The sequence below is a fragment of the Ursus maritimus genome, unplaced genomic scaffold, assembly GCF_017311325.1.
Source record: "Ursus maritimus isolate PB19 unplaced genomic scaffold, ASM1731132v1 scaffold_17, whole genome shotgun sequence".
Taxonomy (NCBI): Eukaryota; Metazoa; Chordata; class Mammalia; order Carnivora; family Ursidae; genus Ursus; species Ursus maritimus.
This window is the reverse complement of record NW_024424119.1, coordinates 18,492,369-18,511,194: the sequence shown is the minus strand read 5'-3', so window position 1 is coordinate 18,511,194 and position 18,826 is coordinate 18,492,369. Positions and strand designations below refer to the sequence as shown.

Here is an 18,826-nt window from a genome sequence, read left to right as displayed (position 1 = left end):
AATCAGCCTTCCTTCCCGGCTCCTCTGTGGCTCTCGGACTGGTGGCTTGAGAGAGGCTGATCAGGAACCTGCACACAGGGGCTCCGAGGGCTGCCCTGGGGGCGGAGGACGCCTTGAACTACACTCAGAAGGACTCAGCTTCAGGTTCCTAGGCCTGTTCTCTGTGCCTGCACACCCAGGCATGGTGCCCTGCCAGGACACCCCCATCAATGTGTTTGGTGACATGGGGCACACCTAGAGGAAAAACTGGATAGATCCAAGGGCGCTGTGAGCGCTGGAAGACGATAGTCCCGGGGGGCTTGAAGCCACCGACCGCCACTTACTGGACCTCTTTGAAGGAGTTACTTAAACTCTGAATGTCTCAGCTTCTTCATCTCTAATTTAGAAGTAAATGTATTCACTTTGAAAGGTTGTTGGGAATATGAAATGATGTATTCCAAGCCCCTGGGTACTTAGAAGAGGTCACTATCCTTCCCAAATATAAAACGGCAACACCGCTGTGCTGACGTTTGTAATATGGACAACAGTGGCAGCTTTCTCATGGGGACTGAAATGGATCAAGCGTGCAGGGAAGGCACGCAGAGACTGGCAGGGGGACCTCATGGGGCTCCCGCTCGCAGTGACAAGGGGCTTCTTCTAGCCATCCTAACGTGTGCAGCTCCTGTCCTCTGCGGCATGATCCCGGGCTCCTGTGAGAATCTTTTGTGATCATTTTATACTGTTCTTTTATCTGCAGCTTGTTTTTATTTTCTGCCCCTTTGTGTGAAGATCTGACCATGGAGTGGACCATGGGACTTCTCACTCGGCATTGTATCCTGAAAAGGAACCGACATTCCCCACTAGGCTCAACTCCAGTGGGGCTTTTCTTTTTCCCCATTCTGTGGCTCTTTATTATTTCAGACTTTGTGCCTTTTAAGCTCCCTGTTTCTGGTTTTTTTTTGTTTTTTTTTTTTTAGCTTTCATTTATTTATTTGTCAGAGAGCACGCAGAGGGGAGCAGCAGGTGGGGGGAGGAGCGGACTCCCCACCAAGCAAGGAGCCTGATGTGGGGCTCGGTCCCAGGATCTAGGGATCATGACCTGAGCCGAAGGCAGACACTTAACCAACTGAGCCACCCAGGTGCCCCATACGCTCCCTGTTTTCTTAGGTAGAAACATGGTCATTGCGGAGTCCGCCCCTATCCAGCCTGCCACCTCTTGCATTACTGGCTCTAGGTTGACTGTTCTCTGCTGAGTACTAATAAAGGGGTCTACAACCTTCACGCTGTACTTTGATGACCAGGAGCCCCACTTGTACACAGTATGCATAGATTAATGTCACGTGACTTGACTGGATCATGAAAACAATAAGCACCTTTCAGTAGTGCCTACCACCAGGCCCTACTTTTTCTAAGCACTTCATACAGATTTAATTTTCACAACACCTCTATCAGATAGGTACTACAACTATCCTAATTTTACAAACGAGGAAATTAAGGTACAGAGAGGTAAAGTAACTTGTCCAAAATCACACAGCAAGTTCATGGGAGAGTCAGGATTTGGACTAGGTTACTTGGCTCTGGAAGCCTTTCAGAGGTTATATAATGTTAGCGCTCAAAAGGCTTTAAAGTCCTAGTGCCTCGTTTATAAATGAGATTGCAAGGGCCTGAACTTGAAGATGACTTGTTCAAGGTCATTGGGATGGGCTAATTAATCGGCAGAACTTAACTAAGAACATGATTCACTTATTCCTTAAGGGCTGGCGAAGAGAAGAGATAGTACTAACAGTGATAAACAAAGATGTTTCTCATGGATGTAAAATAATGAGTTCAATTTTGGGTGTCTCCTTTAATGATAAAGGCTAAGGATAATAGTGTAGTTTTACGTCCATTATTTTGTACAGTCTCACAAGTGTGCTATAAAGATGGTGCATCCATTGTCTACCCATGTGGGAGATGGAGTTAAGGGCGACTTAGTCCCTTACCCGAGGCCTCCTGACCGTGAATCCCTGTGAAAGTTGAGACACAAAGTCAAGACGCAAACACTTGCTCAACAACACTAGCTCTCCAGACCCATCTCACTCCAGGCCCATCACCTCCGCTCTCAATGGCAGAACTGAACTACATTCAGTTCTGCAAATGGACCGTGGAATCACTCACACCCAAGTCACAAACTCCCTCCCTTCTTCTCTGCTCCTTCCTTTCCCCTATGTCTCACCAAGTCCCACTCATCCTCAGTCGCCATGTAGATGTCCCTTTCTCCAGGAACCTTACACATCCCCTGGGATCCAGGTAAGTGCCCCAAGGCTGTCCTCCAAATGCCCTGCACGCCCCACGCCAGCCCCCGCACAGTGCAGCTCCCCGGCTAGACTGAATGCTCCAAGATACAAGTTCACATCTGTTTCGAAAGGCAGCACAGGGTGTAGGTTGGGGTCTGGCTTCTGGGATCAGCCTGAGTGAACCTTTCCAGGTCCAACAATGGAAACCAGGTATGTGAATGCATCTAAGTTGCAATAGATAGAAGCCTTATCTATTAATACAGGTCCTGACAGTCCTCACCAGAGACACATTTGGTAAAGACGAAATTATACAGTAACGTATATAAAATTGCTAGGGGAATGTCAGGCACATGAGTATTCAGGAAATGTTACCGTCACTGCAGCTCCCACGTGAGACACAAAAAGAGGCCTTAGAATGCTTGCAGAATGAAAGAACATATGAATGAATCAGATCTCAAGTTTTCCTATTTTCTTTTTGTTTTTAACACACTCATTTGTGTTATTTAGATACAGACGGCTCCTCTCTACCAACATCACAAATCATGTTTGGAAGGTTTGATGTTCTTAAAGTAAAGCTACTTCTCAAATGAAAATAGGAAGGAAATCATCGATGTTTCCTCCCGATGGAACACTCTGAGACAGCCGTTTGGATGTGAAAATGTTTCAAACTTCATTTATACCTCCCTACCCCCAAATGAAATCACTAGTGAGTTTGAACAAATTGCTTTTGATTTCTTTGCATGATGCCATTGATAAAAACAGTTTGACCATTTGGAGTGTGGGAGCCAATGTAAGCGTGTTTTGGCACATCTCAAATGGATTTTCCACTTCCTCCCCAGATGCACGAGTCAGCAGCAAGCAGGAATACGTCGCTGTTTATCCTATCCTGCTATGTCCCTGGGCAGGCACCCCTGAGATCCCACCGTGTTTTGCTAGGGAATGAATAGTGTCACGAAGACATAGTTGTGGAGGTTTTCCTGATTCACCATAAAGGATATCACTTTCCTCCCACCGTAGGTCAGCAAAAGAAACGGAATCAGTTCAACAGCCCGAGATGTTGTCATTAAAACGCAGGAGAGAAAGCACTACCTCTTTTCTATTTTGTAGAAATTTCCACAATTATGTTCATGGACGGTATTATGTTTTTCCACAACTGAGTAGAAAAATAATCTTACTAAATTATCGCTTATTCCAAGGCACCATGATGATTACTGAAGACTTCCTATGAGCCAGATATAGTGGGGGTCTCATTTGATTCTCAAATGTCTGTGGTGAAATCCCTCTACCCATTATTTTTTTTTCAAATGAGGAAAATTGATTTCAACAAAGTAGTTTGCCCTGCATCCGACTCAGTTGCAGAGCTAGGCTCAAACCCGTCTCTACAGCGGGCCCTGGGTTACTCCGCAGGCTTTCTGTTGGAGTTGCTCTCCTTTACAGGACAAGTGCTCAGAATGGGGCAGGGTGGTTGACAGGAAGTGGGATGGAAGTGCCAAGGGTATGGTAATGGCCACCCACACGGGCTGCAGTCAGGCCACTTGGCATCAAATCCCATTCCCACCACTTACAAGCGCTACTGTTAGTCTGTAACTTACTCCGCAATGCCTCATTTCACCCCAGCTTCTAGCAGCACCTCTACCGTATCCACCAAGTCTTCATGTAAATGCACCCCAGGGACTGGCTTTCGGTATACACCATCTTATGTAAAACTTAAGACAATTTTGAAGGTACTGTTATACTCATTCCCAGATGATGAAAAATGAGACCAACGTATGTTAAGGAACTTGCCCGGGGCCCCAGGGCTGGTAAGTGGTGGAGACAGAATTAAAACTCAGGTGAGCAGAAGCCTAAAAGGCATCTTCTCTCCACGCTTTCTCACCAGCAAGCCTGCCTTTACCTTATTGAACTGAATTTAAGCTCTCCTTTACCTGTGCTGGCCTCGACGTTCAGTTTACGGCTGGTCTTTGACACCCCAAATTCTGGTTTAATATACTCGACAGGTTCTTATTTCTACACTGTCAAGGACAGACGCAGGCCAGTCTGAAAAGGGCACAGTGGCACCTCACATTTCATTCCTGTGCAGCTATGGGGGCACAAATCTCAGATTATCTTCATTCAGAATGTGGAAACGTCAGCAGAAAGGCCTAACACTTCATACAAGTCAAATCCCGAACGACACGTGTGAAAAATAATAGGGCTGGCTTTTTCGCTATGATACCTTTGGCACACATCACATCCCTTTGTTCAAACTCTCTCCCCTCACCGGAGAGCGGCATTCCTGGGAACGTCTGCTGCGCACTTTTCCCACTCACCCTAGTGTCATTTAAAGGTGACGGTAAAGTTTCACTAAGAAAATCTTTTCTTTCATTTGTAATGAATAGTGATTTTTTTCACTTTTGACTTTAAAGTGAGCTTGCTGCCTTCAAATCTTTTAATTACCAACATTAGCAAATTCAAAGAAACGTTTTCAGGTGGACCCCAGATAGGGGCTGAACTTGCTACCCAAAGTAAGAGCCACAGCCCAGAGGCACCTTATCACCTGGGACCTTGTGAGAAACGCACAATCTTGGGGCTCTCCTTAAGGACCTACCGAACCAGAGTCTGCACTTTACCAAGACCCACGGGTGATCTATTAGCACATTCAACTTTGAGAAACACTGGTCTAAACACATGCAGACGCCTATCTTAAAAAACTGCCAATCAGGGGCGCCTGGGTAGCGCAGTCTTCAGGCGGCTGCCTTCGGCTCAGGGCGTGATCCCCGCGTTCCGGGATCGAGCCCCACATCAGGCTCCTCTGCTATGAGCTTGCTTCTTCCTCTCCCACTCCCCCTGCTGTGTTCCCTCTCTCGCTGGCTGTCTCTCTGTCACATAAATAAATAAAATCTTAAAAAAAACAACAACTGCCAATCAGAGACATGTGTAGAGGTGTGTGGATCAGTTTTACAGAGAAAAATCAAACCCTGAAGAGTTCACAATGTCATTATCTCATGAAATGACAATTCTCAGGCCACAGTGGTTATGATGACATGGATCTGGAAAGGACTCCTTCGCTATGGGTATGACCAGCCCCAAAAAAGGGCTGATGAGTGAATGGCCAGATCAATCCAGTCAGAGCAAGGAGAGATCAGGATACCAGGAGTCTACCTGCCTGTCCAGGCCTGGGAGCCTTAGGGCAAAATAGAATCATTAAATAATATGCACAACTATCTCCTCCGACTGTCATCGGTTTGATGGACTGGCCTAAAGATTTAGCTTTTGTTTGTATTTTGTTGTATTTTGGGAGAAAGAGTCCATCCCATCGCTGCTGGTGAGGCAGTAGCAAAGAATAATACAGCCCCTCCAGAAGCCCCTCAGTGTTTCCCTTCAAAGCTCCGGTGTTCTCTGAGCTAAGTGTGGTCACTCAAGTTCTCAACTGAAACTGTGGTCTCTTTCCAAGAATGGTAGCCTGCAAAAAGGGCCCCAATTCTTCATCCCTCCCTGTCTCCATAATCGCTGCCATTTAATTGTGGGATGCCCCTCCATGTTGACTTTGGGCTCAGCTATTTGACTTTCTTGGGCAATGAAATGAGACAGGAGAGAGCGTGTACGACACTGAGGCTAGGTTTCAAGTAGCCTTGTGTGTTTCCCCTTGTTCTCTTGCGTTTCTGCCATCTCGGTGAGAATATACCTAGGTTAGCCTGCGAAAGGCAAACAGACGCATGGAGCAGAGCCGGGCTGGCCCAGCCAAGGCCGGCATAATGCGCCTACAGTCGGCCAGCATCCATGTGTGAGAAAGCCCAGTCAAGGACAGCAGAGCCCCCCAGCAGCCCAGCTGACTTACTCCCACAAGCTATCAATTCTTACTGCGTGCGCCACTCTGGTTGGCGGTTGTGTGGTACACAACATTGTTATGGCCACAGATAACCAACACACTAGCCAAGTAAGTTGAGTTATTGATAGATGTTTCCCTTTTAAGTCTTTTATTTCTACCACATTGTCCCCTGAAAAGAGTAACTTCTGTTAAGAATACTCAGGGGCAAGCAAAACAAAGAATCAAATGCAAAAGCAACAAGAAAACTCAAAACAGCTAATATTTTGGCAGGGACAGTTGGCTTCATCGCTCTGATTTCCATATTACATCCATGGAACATGTGCGTATCTCCAGAAAGGCCACAGAGCTCTTAGGACAATATGTCACACATTTCATTTCCTCTCATGAACTAGGCACGAGGTCTAGCGAAGGGGTCGAATATGAGCGAGGTGGACCGGCTGGTCTCTTTTACCCCGAATGCTCTGTGTACTAGAGACAAACGATGCTTGGACAGTAGCAGACGAGGTCCCCAAGCTCCACACTCATGCGGCCCACACCCGGTCTCCGACTGAGCCGCGGCCAGAGCAGGACAGTGTGTGAGTCTCAGCGGACCTCCCGGGCCCCCGACCAAGGCGCGTGTTACCTTGCTGTCGCATCTTCATGGTCCGGATCCTTATTGCTTCTCCCCGAACGCGCCCTTCACAGAAATATGCACCGTTGATTTTACTGGCCTTTTCTCTCTTCCAAACGACTTTTTTAGCCCATTCTCTGGTCACATCTTGAGTAACTTCCAGTGGATCCTGGTGCTGGTTCATTAAGGCTTCAAAGTCCCTTCCTATAGTGATGGGCTCATGGGGGCGCCATCCAGAGGCAATGCAGGTGAGGGATGTTTCTGCATCAGACACGAGAGGTAGGGAATTGATCAAGATCAGGTCCATGGCACTGTCCACTGTTCCTAAAAAAGAAAGAAGGTGCGTCATCTATGAGGAAGGTTATTAACATGGCTCCACAGGATAAACCGGTGCTTACAAAGTCCTGGCTAAAAATTGCTTGTGAGCCGTCTTTCTAAAACACTACTGTTCCATAGGGCAAGATCCAAGCCTCTTTACCATGGCATCACCTAGACACTACTAACCCCTCCTGCCCCGCTTCACACCGTAGCTTCCGGGGACTCTCAGTTATTCTCCATCTCCCAAAGCAAAGCTGTGCATTATATCTCTACCCACTATGTGACATTAGTTAGGTATTCAGCAAATGCTTGTTGAGTTAAATTCACAATAATAGTATTATTGTCATTAATTATTAATGAAAATAATTAATCCTTAAAAATTAATGATAATGTAGTACTGCCACAATAAAGTATTCTCAAGAAATATGTCAACTATATACACTGTATGCTAACTTTACAGCCTCTCATCGTTATCAAAGAATTACCCTAGAGAGGGACTGAGTGAGGTCCCCATTTCCTTCTGAGCTTCATTTGTCTCATCTTTAAAATGAGGCTAACAAGGGCGCCTGCGCAGCTCAGTGGGTTAAGTGTCTGCCTTCGGCTCAGGTCATGATCCAGGGTCCTGGGATCCAGCCCCGTGTCCAGCTCCCTGCTCAGTATGGGAGTCTGCCTTTCCCTCTCCCTCCCCCTGGTCCTGGTCTCTCTCGCTCTCTCTTCCTCTGTCTCACACTCTCTCTTTCAAATAAATACAATCTTAAAAAAAAATAAAGCTATTTTAAAAAACGAGGCTAACAAGACCCATCTTGCAGGATTCTTGTCAAGATTAAATGAAATAAAGTACCCAACTTACTCAGCGCTGTGTCTGCTATATGTGGGGCCTACAATGACCATTATTTCAGTTCTCTTTATTCTGTGTCCTGAACACCTAGACCCAAACCTCAACCCTCCCCAAATGTAAAAACAAAATCCTATCCGGCCTTTAAAAGTTATTCCATAAATGACAAAGCACATTTTAGAAAAGAAAAATCCCTTCTTTTCACGTTCCCTCCCTTCTCTTCCCTCCCTCCCCTCCTTTCTCTTCTATTCTGATTTCCAAAATTTCTAAGGTGAACAAATGAAATCTTTGCCTATTCTCTGCTCTTATCAAGTGTGGAATACAGGAATGGAGGATGTTCTCTGGCTCAAGTGATGGGTGATCCCTAGGTCTACATACAATGATCGGGGACTAGACAGGTCAAGCACAATGGATGGCAAGTTCCATGAAGACAAGGATTGAAGCTGTTTTGTTCACACCGACCTACATAGGAATACCCTGCCTAGTCTCCACATATAAAGGACTTAACAAATACTTCTTGGACAGGTGGGTGGGTGCATGGATGGATGGATGGATGGATGGACGGACGAACAAATTTTATTCCAGATCTGCTTGATTCAAGTTCACCATTCCCACTTCCAGAATAATGAGGTTAAAAGTGAAAGTGTTCTTCTGAGTCTAACCTGACCTCCTTGCCCATATTTAAAAGGCTATTTAGAGAGTTACTGAGTTTGAGAAGGAAAAAGCAAAGTCACTGTTTTTATAAGATGCCACAGAAAGGCGGTTGATGGTTGCTGAGTATTTAGGGCTGACTGGTATTCAGTTACTGGATCTTTTTTGAGCCTCGGCTTCTGTCAAGTGTGATACTTGCCAGGAAGGCCTCATACAATTTCTTTTAATGGCAACTGCCAGTGTTGGATGTAGGCAGTGATGTTTTGAGAATGACCCTATCAGGAGTTACATTTTTCTCTAAGAAGAATGTCAAAGTCAAATCTTAATGTAAATGGGAATGAGAGCTATATTTTTTTTCTTATTATGTTAACTCAATACACGGGATTAAGGGAGAAAATCTTGCTTTGAATGGGTTTCCAAACCTGACCCTGAACCGTCTATCTTGCTCCAAGCCTCAATGGTAATTTCACAATCTCCAGAGAAGAGACAGGGGTTGGGATAAGAAAAATGTTGTGAGAGAGGGTGAGGGAAACTAGCAGTGGAATTAGGGCTTCCAGAAATAACACTGGAACCCAGCTCCCCTCCACATGTATGTCCAGCTGTGCCTCAGAGTGAATACTGCCTCGTCTCCCGCACTCACTCATTCCAGGCATGTTCCCAGAGAGAGTCATCAGAGGAAGGAAACGCCATAATTCTTTCAGCTCCGGTTCAATCCAGCCTCGTTTCTAGGACCAGGTGAATGACTTGCCAAAACCAAGGGATCTGCTCTGAACTCACTGAACTTGCACTGGCACTGGTTCTGGTTTATTTAATGACTTTAGGAAATAATAGAAAACGCAGCTGATTTGAAAAGACAGCCACACTTCATCTGTACATGGTTTCTGGGTATGGGTCTGGTTTCTTTTTCCTTTTGTTCCTCCCATTCTCTCCCTTTGCTTTCAGCGACAGAAAGGGAAATCGCGTACTTCCGAGGGTCCAGACTGGACTGCACTTTCCTCCCCTTACTCAGCATGCCAGTTACAGGAAGCCCTCTCCCACCAGTGAGGTGTCTGTCCTTCGTAATGCCATTTCCAGGGAAGTATCAGAAAGATTTTCTATGTGAGCTTTGGAGAGAAGAAATACCTATCAGATTCCTGGGATGGATCTTAAAAGTCATCTACCTAGTTTTCCTGAAACAAGAGTATGTATTTGTACTTGTCTGTATAGGCTTAAAGAAATTCTGGAAGGTGAGACATGAAACTGAGAACAAGAGTGACCCATTAGGGCAGAGCAGGGTAGCTGGGGGACATGATAAGAGGGAGGTTTTTCACCGTATACTTATAGATGCTGGCATTTGAACCATTTGAATAATACCTATAAATAAAAATTAAATGTAAAAAGTAAATGCTATTGCTCTTCCCTTAAAAAGATCCATTTGGAAGGGACTCAAGAGCCAGAGGAATGTATGTGTCTCTCATCACTTGTCCCTACATCCGAATCTTTTTGGATCTCATCCAAGTAATGCATTTTTCTCTTTCTCTCTCCTTTGGACTAATAGGATATGTGATACCATTCCACAGTGCTGGGGAAAAATATGGGTTAAAAAACAAACAAACAACAAAAACCCTTTGAGAACTGGGAGAAGAAGGGTAGCCACACTTGGCCTCTCAAAGAGAATAAAGGAGCGGGGGCCCTAACGCACTGGGTATGGCTGTGGCCTGTGGCTTCTTGAAAGAGTTCAGCCACTGACACTGTGAAAGGTGTGACAGCAGGTGCATAACTGATGCCACGGAGGAATCTGCTACTGGGGACGTGTGCCTCAGAGAAGGTGCCAGAAGACAGACCCCATCTGGGCTCACACCAATATTAGCTCCTGTGCCTAACACCTTTTCCTACATGATAGCACTGTCTTCTCCAAGTCTCACTGGGGACTGGCGTGGAGTTGTTTCACCTCAAGCAAGGTCTGAAGGGTTCCGGCCAAAGCCAGTGCTGAGTTCTTGACACATCTAACATCAAGGCTAAGTTTGCTGTATGAGTAAGTAAGATGCATATTGAATGTCATACATCGTTTATGCTTTGGGGATTGGTATTATTTTTCCTTAGCAAAGACCTTGCAAACAATTCCTAATATTTGCCTAAAATGTGTCTTGTTTGTAAGGAAATGCTTTCCATCATGACATGGCATCTGCCAAGTTAATAAATGATTGTCCGTCACAGTTGAAGCATAATATCCTAAAACGTTATTTTGCTCACTCTGTCATTTGTGGGCTTAACAGCACATCATCTAACCTTTCACAGTAACATTTGCTTATTAAACTGCATTGTGGTAACTCAAAATGTTTATTAACTGTTTTCGTACTTAGATTTTCTTGTATTTAATAGTGCTCAAAATGATGACTCATTAACTAAGACAAAGAAATACTTTTCTTTAAAAATAGTCATAGATGCGGATGGAGCTGGAGTGTATTATGCTAAGTGAAATAAGTCACTCAGAGAAGGACAAATACCATACGATTTCACTCATATGTGGAATTTAAGAAACAAAACAGATGAACATAGGAGAATGGGGGGAATAAGAGAGGGAAGCAAACCATGAGAGACTCTTAACTATAGAGAACAAGCTGAGGATTGATGGAGGGAGGTGGGCAGGGATGGACTAAAAGGGGGATGAGCTAAATGGGTGATGGGGATTAAGGAGGGCACTTGTGATGAGCACTGGGTGTTACATGTAAGTGATGAGTCACTAAATCCTACTTCTGAAACCAGTATTACCCTATATGTTAACTAACTAGAATTTAAATAAAAACTTAAAACAAACAAAAATAGTCATAGAAAAATAGACACATAGATCAATGGAACAGAATAAAAAGGCCAGAAATAAACCCACAATTATATGATCAATTAATCCTCAACAAAGGAAGTAAGAAACACAATGGGAAAAAATCATTCTCTTCAACAAATGGCGTTGGAAAAACTGGACAGCTACATTCATGAATGAAACTGAACCACCTTCTTACACTGTACACAAAAACAAATTCAAAATGAATTAAGGACCCAAACTTAGAATCATAGTATTGGTACAGTTTCATTGATATGTGTTTGGAGTAAGATATACTGTCTTCAGAGCAACTGTATGAATGATTTCTTGGAAATTTGATATTGACCACTTTTAAAATCTTTCCAAGGTGTTCTTGGATGTCTCACCTTTGTAACAGCAGTAGATATCTTAAACTTCCAAATATTTAAATTGTCAATGAACACTATCTTAGCCAAAGCATTTCTGGAATGAGGGAATTGGCAAAGAGCCAAAGAAGCCAAGACAACCCCCAAACTATCCAGGATATTTGGCAGAATAGTTATTTTTTATATATATAATGTCCAGAAAAGGAAAATTATCTATAGTTTAAAAACCTCTCATGAAGTCATTTGTATGTCCAACCATCTACTAAACAAATTTCCTGAGTCCCTCCCTTGTGCCAGGGACTGTACTCCATCTTGGAGACACAACAATGAATAAAACAGATGATCTCAACCCTCATGTAGCTTACAGGCAAATGTGAAAGACACATGTGGGAAACTAAGTACGTAAATAAACGTAACCCTGGAACCATGATAAATACTGTGAGAGAGAATGACAAGTTGCTATGGGATAGCATAACGGTGAACTTAATCAGACTTGACTGGGTGGGCGGAGGATGTGTGGGTCAGGTAAATTTCCCTCAGGAAATGACATCTGGCCTGAAGGAGAATTGGACTTACTCAGGTAAAGCAAAAGGGTATGAGAAGACAGAATAGTTTTCCCCAAAAGGGTAACTATGAAGCAGGATTTTAAGAATGATTAAGTGTCTAATAGAACTCACTTCTAGAATGTTCTTTCTTAAATCTATCCTAAAGTTGGCATTAGTTTCTTCTTATTGGACCCTAAGAACTACTAGAGCCATTTCTATGTATCTATGTTAAAATATTTTTAGTATCTTCTCTGATTTCTTGCCTCCTCTGAAGAAACCCAGTTCCCAGGCATGCTTCCAACACTTCCATCTCTTTTTGTTCTCCATGATCTTTTTATGTATGTATTAAGTCTCTGAGCAATAACGTTATCCTCAAGGTTCCTTCCAAGAAGGAATTGGGCAATTAACGAGAAGATACCAAAACGTACAAGACTAGAAATAACTAAAGGAAGTTACTAACTTTTTTATTGTATAATTGGGAGTTGGGAGTTAGACAAGACATCCTTGATGTGACTAGGCTGTGCCTCTCTAACAACAAACTGCTCTCACCAGGAGTTGTGCCAAGCCAGTTTGCCTCAAAGGGCATGCCTGTTTCCCATCCCTACCTCCCAGCCAAATAGGGTCCTTGTCTATCTCCTGGAGGAAATGGCATCCTCTCCCCACCTTAGGGCACCAGAAATTTTCCATCCAGGACAAGTAACATGTTCTAGTTAGAATTGGCATCACAGTTGGCAGGAAACTTTTTATTTCCAGGGAATAGGCAGAATGTCCACACAGTGAGACTTCACTGAGTTCAAGCACACATGAACACTTACTTGCAAACTCTGTTCCATACGGTGGGGGTGGAGGTAGAATGGTACCATCACATCAAGGCTTGCTTAAACTGAAAGGGACTTGAGAGACTGCCCGATGCAAGTCTCACAATGTATAAAAGCTAAACTGAGGCCTACAGACAAGAGACTGATCAGTGGTCACATGAAAGGCAATGGTAAAGCCAGTCCCCAAATGCTAATCTCTCTCCAGGGCCCTTGCTGTCACCGGGGGGTAGGAGTATAAATGGACAGATCTTTAATGTGAGGAAATTTGGAATGTTTACAGATCTGACAGGATGGTACCTGGAGAATCCTGAAGCTTGGAAGAAGCAGGGCAAGGGAGGAAAGACCCTGAGGAGAGGTAGCCAAAAATCTGGAAAGGATACAGGACAGAGAGATTGGGAATACCCAGAAGTGAAGTTTGCCACCTTGCAAATTCCCCCAAGCCTTGCAATGCTGCCTTACAATCTTTCCTGTCCACTTCACCCTGAGAGAAGACTGCTCTTTAATTGGACCACGTTCATCCAGCACCAGGAAATGTATTGGGTGTAAGGGGAATCCACATTTGGTGCCATGCCACCTATTCCTTCTGGGCTCTTCTCCCAATTCAGTCACCTGCCAAGTTCCCCTCCGCCCTTACGCTGCCCAAAGGTGTGCATGTCTACTTCTACAGACTGTTATCTATATCTTCCAAGACAGAATTAAACAAGACTCTTTAACTCCTCAGTGCCCTGATCTCCAGCTCCTGAGAGAGAAGCCAATTTGACTGATTTGCTTGCACAAAAAAGAGAATAATCAAGAACAGCCTAAAGTGCCCGCACACTGAGAACTATTAGAAGAGCAAATAAAAGAAATGAGTCTATAATTGAAAAAGTTCAGGATCACGATAGTTGCTATGAGGAGAGTGACAAAGGAAGAGGGGTAACCTTGCCAGCAGGCCTCAGATTATATCCTGTGGGGACAAATGCTAGCACTCTTTTTATCATACACTACTTAATAGGTACTGTGCTAGGTGCTTTACAAGCACCGTACATCTGAAATCTTACAATAATAGTGAAGAAAGGTATTTATATTCCATTTTATAGGTCTACTGACACCAACACTTTTTGGGTTCCTGAACCCAATTCCAATGTGGGGGGAGGAGTTCCCCAACATCCCAAACCAAGCAATGCTTGGACACCAGCACGGTATCTGAGAATTCCATCCAATTCTGACAATATGTACCTGGAGATAGCATCAGATTCCACAGAGTAAGGGCTCAGTCTTGTAAAACTGCCCACTACCCACCTCCCACCCTGTTTCAGATGCCAGTCACAAGTCCAGGCTCTTATCTATGCTTCTCCACTGGGCTACAGGTTGCAGATTCCCAAACCTTCTTCCTTGGACTTCAGATGCCAGCTGCAAGTGCAGGGCGTTCCTTGTACTTCTGGCTATGAAGCAGAGGTTCCCGGGACCTCCTCCCTAGGACGTTTGCTACAGTGACTTCTTTTAATTTGCTAGAGGGCCTCGGAGAACTCAGAGAAACAGGTTTGCCAGTTTATTAAAGGATATGGTAAAGGATACAAATCAATAGCCAGATGAAGCGGTACCGAGGGCAACATATGGAGACAGATCTGGGAGATCCCGTGCCCTAAGACTGCCACTGTTCCTGAATACCCAGCTCCGTGCTCACCAACCTGGATGCTCTCTGAACCCAGTCCTTTTGGGTTTTTATGGAGGCTTCAGTTTGACTCATAACTAAGTCACTGGCCATTGCTGGACTCAACCTCCAGCTCCTCTCCCTTCCCCAGAGGGTAGGGGGTGGAACTTAAAGTTCCAACCCTCTAATGGAAAAAACATTGTTAAAACTTGTAGTATTGATACATATAATATATATATAAATGAGTCCCAGGTGCCTGGGTGGCTCAGTCAGTTAAGCATCTGCCTTCAGCTCAGGTCATGATCCCAGGGTCCCTGCTCAGTGAGGAGTCTGCTTCTCCCTCTCCCTCTCCCCCTCCCGCTGTTCATGCTCTCTCTCTCTCACTTGCTCTTTCTCCCTCAACAAATAAAATCTTTTTAAAAAATAAATTAGTGTCGATTCACAGATGAAGAAATACAAATAGCCAATTAGTAGGTTGAAGAAAAAATGGTAGCAATATTTTGTATTTTCTTGGAAACGCATTTATAGGACATGCTTGCAATATCTACAGTAATTATAAAGTTACTTAAAGACTAACCCTAATTCATCACTTACTACGTCAGGCGCTGCTTCAAGGGTATCACACATAATTGCTATCAAAGCAATCTTACCAAGTGGGCACTGTAACTCTTTGTTTTACAGAAAAGGAGACTAAGGCAAAGGGAGGTTAAGTACTTGGTCATTGTCACACAGGTAATTAGTGGTACAATTGAGATTTAAATTTAAGCAGACTGGCTCCAAGACCCATTAACAATTAAACTATACTCATACCATTTCAAATAAAAAAATATATCAACAATTCAGTGACAACAGGTTGGTCTTTTCGAGAAATAGTACTGGAACAATTGGACATCCATATGCAAAGATAAGTGAGCCCTGAACAAAAATCTCTAACCTTAAAAATTAACTAAAAATGAGTCCTATAAAATGTTAAAATATATGAAGCTGGGGATATGGAAGAAAAATCTTCATTATACTGGGGTTAGGCTGTGAGTTGTTAGGTATGACACCAAAAATGTGACCCATAAAGAAAAAAATGAACAAATTAGATTTTATCAACATTTAAAACTTTGGTCTATAAATGACAGTGTTAAGAAGACAAACTACAGACTGCGAAGGGATATTTGCAGGTCACATAGCTGACAACTTGTATGCGGAAGGTATTAAAAAACACTCGCAAAACTCAACAGTAAGAAAACAATTCATTTTTTTGTAATGGGCAAAAGACTTGAGACATTTCACCAAAGAAGACTTATGGATGGCAAAAAAGCATACAGAAAGATGTCCCATTTCACCAGCCATTAGGGAAATGCTCATTAAAACTACAAGGAGATACTACTATCCGCCTATTGGAATGGCTAAAAACAAAACTATCAGTCAAAACAGCCTGATAATACTAAGTGCTAGCTAGAACGCACAGCAACTGTACCTCTCAGTCGTTGCTGGTTGTAATGTAAAATGAATGGGAAATTGGGTGAAAATGCTTCAACATTTTTTTATAAAGTCAAACTAACATCTATCATATCACCCAGCAAGGCTACTCCTGGTATTTACCCTAGAGAAATGAAAATTCTTGTTTAGGCAATGAATGTTTATAGCAGCTCTATTCATTTAAAATCACTCAAAACTGGAAATACCCAAATGACCTTCAGCAGACGGATGCACCAGCATCCACACAACGGAATACTACTCGACAACAGAGAGGAACAAACTGCTGATACTTGCAACAATGTGGCACTATGCTGAGTGAAATAAGGCAGCATCAGAAGGCTACACACTGTAGAAGTGCATTTATATGACATTCTGGAAAAGGAAAGCCTTTTAAGGATGAAGAGCTGAAGAGTGGTTGCCCAGGATTAGGAGTGGGAGAGATTTGACTACAAAGGGTCAGTATAATAAGACTTCTGGGGTGATGGAATGGTTCTGTAGTCTGACTGCAGTGACAGTTGCACAAATCTCTAAAACATTAAAACTCATAGGGCTGTACACTCACACAAAGTCAATTATGCTGTATATTAATTTTTAAAAATTACAATAAAAATGTATCTTCCATAATTACTTTTAAAAATATGCAAAGACACGGCAAGGATATTCATCACAGTTTATGGCTATAAATTGGGAATACCACGAAATTCATGACTAGGAGCATGGATAAATAAATGATGGTTCTTACATACAATGGAGTATTAGAAGTTTGCATGGATTTATGTCCCTGATACATTAAGAAAACAAGATGTAAAAAATAAGATAAAAAATAAAAAGAAAGAAAGACACAGAACAATATCCATGATCTCATCTTTGCCAAATATAGAGAAAAGCCTAGAAGTCATACACTGATTTCGTAACAGTGGTACCTTGGGATCATGAAATTGTCAGGCTTGGAAATCAAGGGTGGGGTGAGGAAGAAGGGAGATGTTCACTTATTGCTTCACGTACTTAGTGTTGTATTTCTTTTGCAATTTTAAAATATTTTTATTTACAGAAAAGCACCCACTACTCAGTCTCATGGCAGTGTTCTAATCAATAACGGACATGTCTGTTTCCATCCTTAGGCTGTGAGCTCCCTGAAGAAAAGAACTGCTTTGTTCATCCTCAACTCTCCAGCATCAAGCACTGCGCCTGGCAGACTGTGTATATTCTTAATATAATGTTTCAGTTGAATGGGAAGAATTCCACAGTAATTGAAAGTAATACATCTTAAACCCGGGCGACTACTTTGTGAATTACTAATTGCCCGGCACCATCAACAGCATAGTGGAGTAGTTAAAAGTTTTGGTCTTGAAATTTTGTCTCATTTTACTCAACGGTAAAATGGGAGAATGACATCTAATCACTGACTTCTATGTCAGGAACTCTTTGCATCAGCCTGGCACAGAGCCAGTTTGATCACGTGAATCTCTGTCAAATCACTGTCTGCCTTAGCCTTAGGGGAAGGTTGGGTTTTTTTTTTTTAAGTTATCTTGGAACTAAAGCACCCACAGAAGGAAGGACTGCTAATGGCTTTGTGTCCTGCTGTGTGCCTACCCTCCCACACACTTCAAACCCACAGGAGCAGGAAACAGGCCGATCCTGAGCTAATGAAGATTCCCTTGGTTTCCTCCAAAAGTACTTTGATTCTTGTCCCCTTTCTTACAGGACTGACCTTAACAGGAAACCAATTCTCTGCACATGCAAGTGATTCTAGAAAAGCAGTCTCACAACCAGCTTGGTGACATGGTGGCAGCCTTGGGGGGAAGGGACGGGGGCCATGTGAAGGTAACATAAGCAATCGCTCAGTTTCTGCATGGGCCTTTGCTAGCTGACCCCTCAGGGAAACCACTCACCTGACCCAGCGGCCCCCCATGCTGTTTGTCCCTGGGCCAGAGGAGTTGCTCTGACATTTTCTTCATTGTCTAAAAAGTGAGTCTGTGCAACTGACTACTGAAAGTATTATTCCTATACTTTGTTTCTCTTGACTCTTCAACAGGACTGTAGCTCTGCCTTCTGAGGCCTCGACCCCTCTGGCTCACCAATGGGGTCCATGATCTTAACTCCTACAAGAGGGCTCAGGGGCCCTCTAGCCTTGTATCATTTGGTTTAGAAACTCCTTTATGACAATTTTGGAATCTGTTGTCTTCTGGGCCTTACATGAATGATTTCTGTGAATGGAAGTCACCTATTTCTGGAAACAAAACAGCTTGCCTGGTCGCATACCCTTCCCTCCATTAAAAAAAAAAAAAATCCTTTGTACTTCCAAATTACAGACACGTTGGCCAGCTAGAATACCAACTAAGCTCTCTGTCGGGTTTTCCTCTATCATACTGCAGCCTGAATGTCTCGAGATGTGGTAGTCTGTGTGTCTTCCGTAAGAGAGGGTTCCTGGGAAGCCCTGGGTCCACAGTTAGTGTAATGCCCTGGGGCCCCTGCCAGACCCCACATTTATTCCAGGAACAACGACATCATTTCAAACATGTTGGCAGCTCTTCCTAAGGACTCATCTTTGGAGTCTTTTTGCAAGAACCACACTCCATGCTTGTATGGCCCTCCTACAGTGCTTTTATGTCCACGTTCAACCGGCTAACTCTTGCTTACCCTTGACTTGGCTGATGCTCTCGTGTACCCTGGGAAGCCTCCCAGGTGCCCCAGGGCAGGCGCTGTGTCTTAGGGACTGCA

General features: G+C 43.6%; 1 protein-coding gene across 1 annotated transcript in view; it reads right to left on the bottom strand.

Annotated features, from left to right (window-relative positions):
* The window catches only part of TEK (TEK receptor tyrosine kinase), a 90,833-nt gene that overhangs the window by 44,873 nt on the left and 27,134 nt on the right, over positions 1-18,826 (bottom strand). Inside the window, exon 2 of the mRNA XM_008695085.2 lies at positions 6,686-6,997. Coding sequence (XP_008693307.1) covers positions 6,686-6,997 — 312 coding nt within the window. The remainder of the gene's footprint in view (positions 1-6,685; positions 6,998-18,826) is intronic.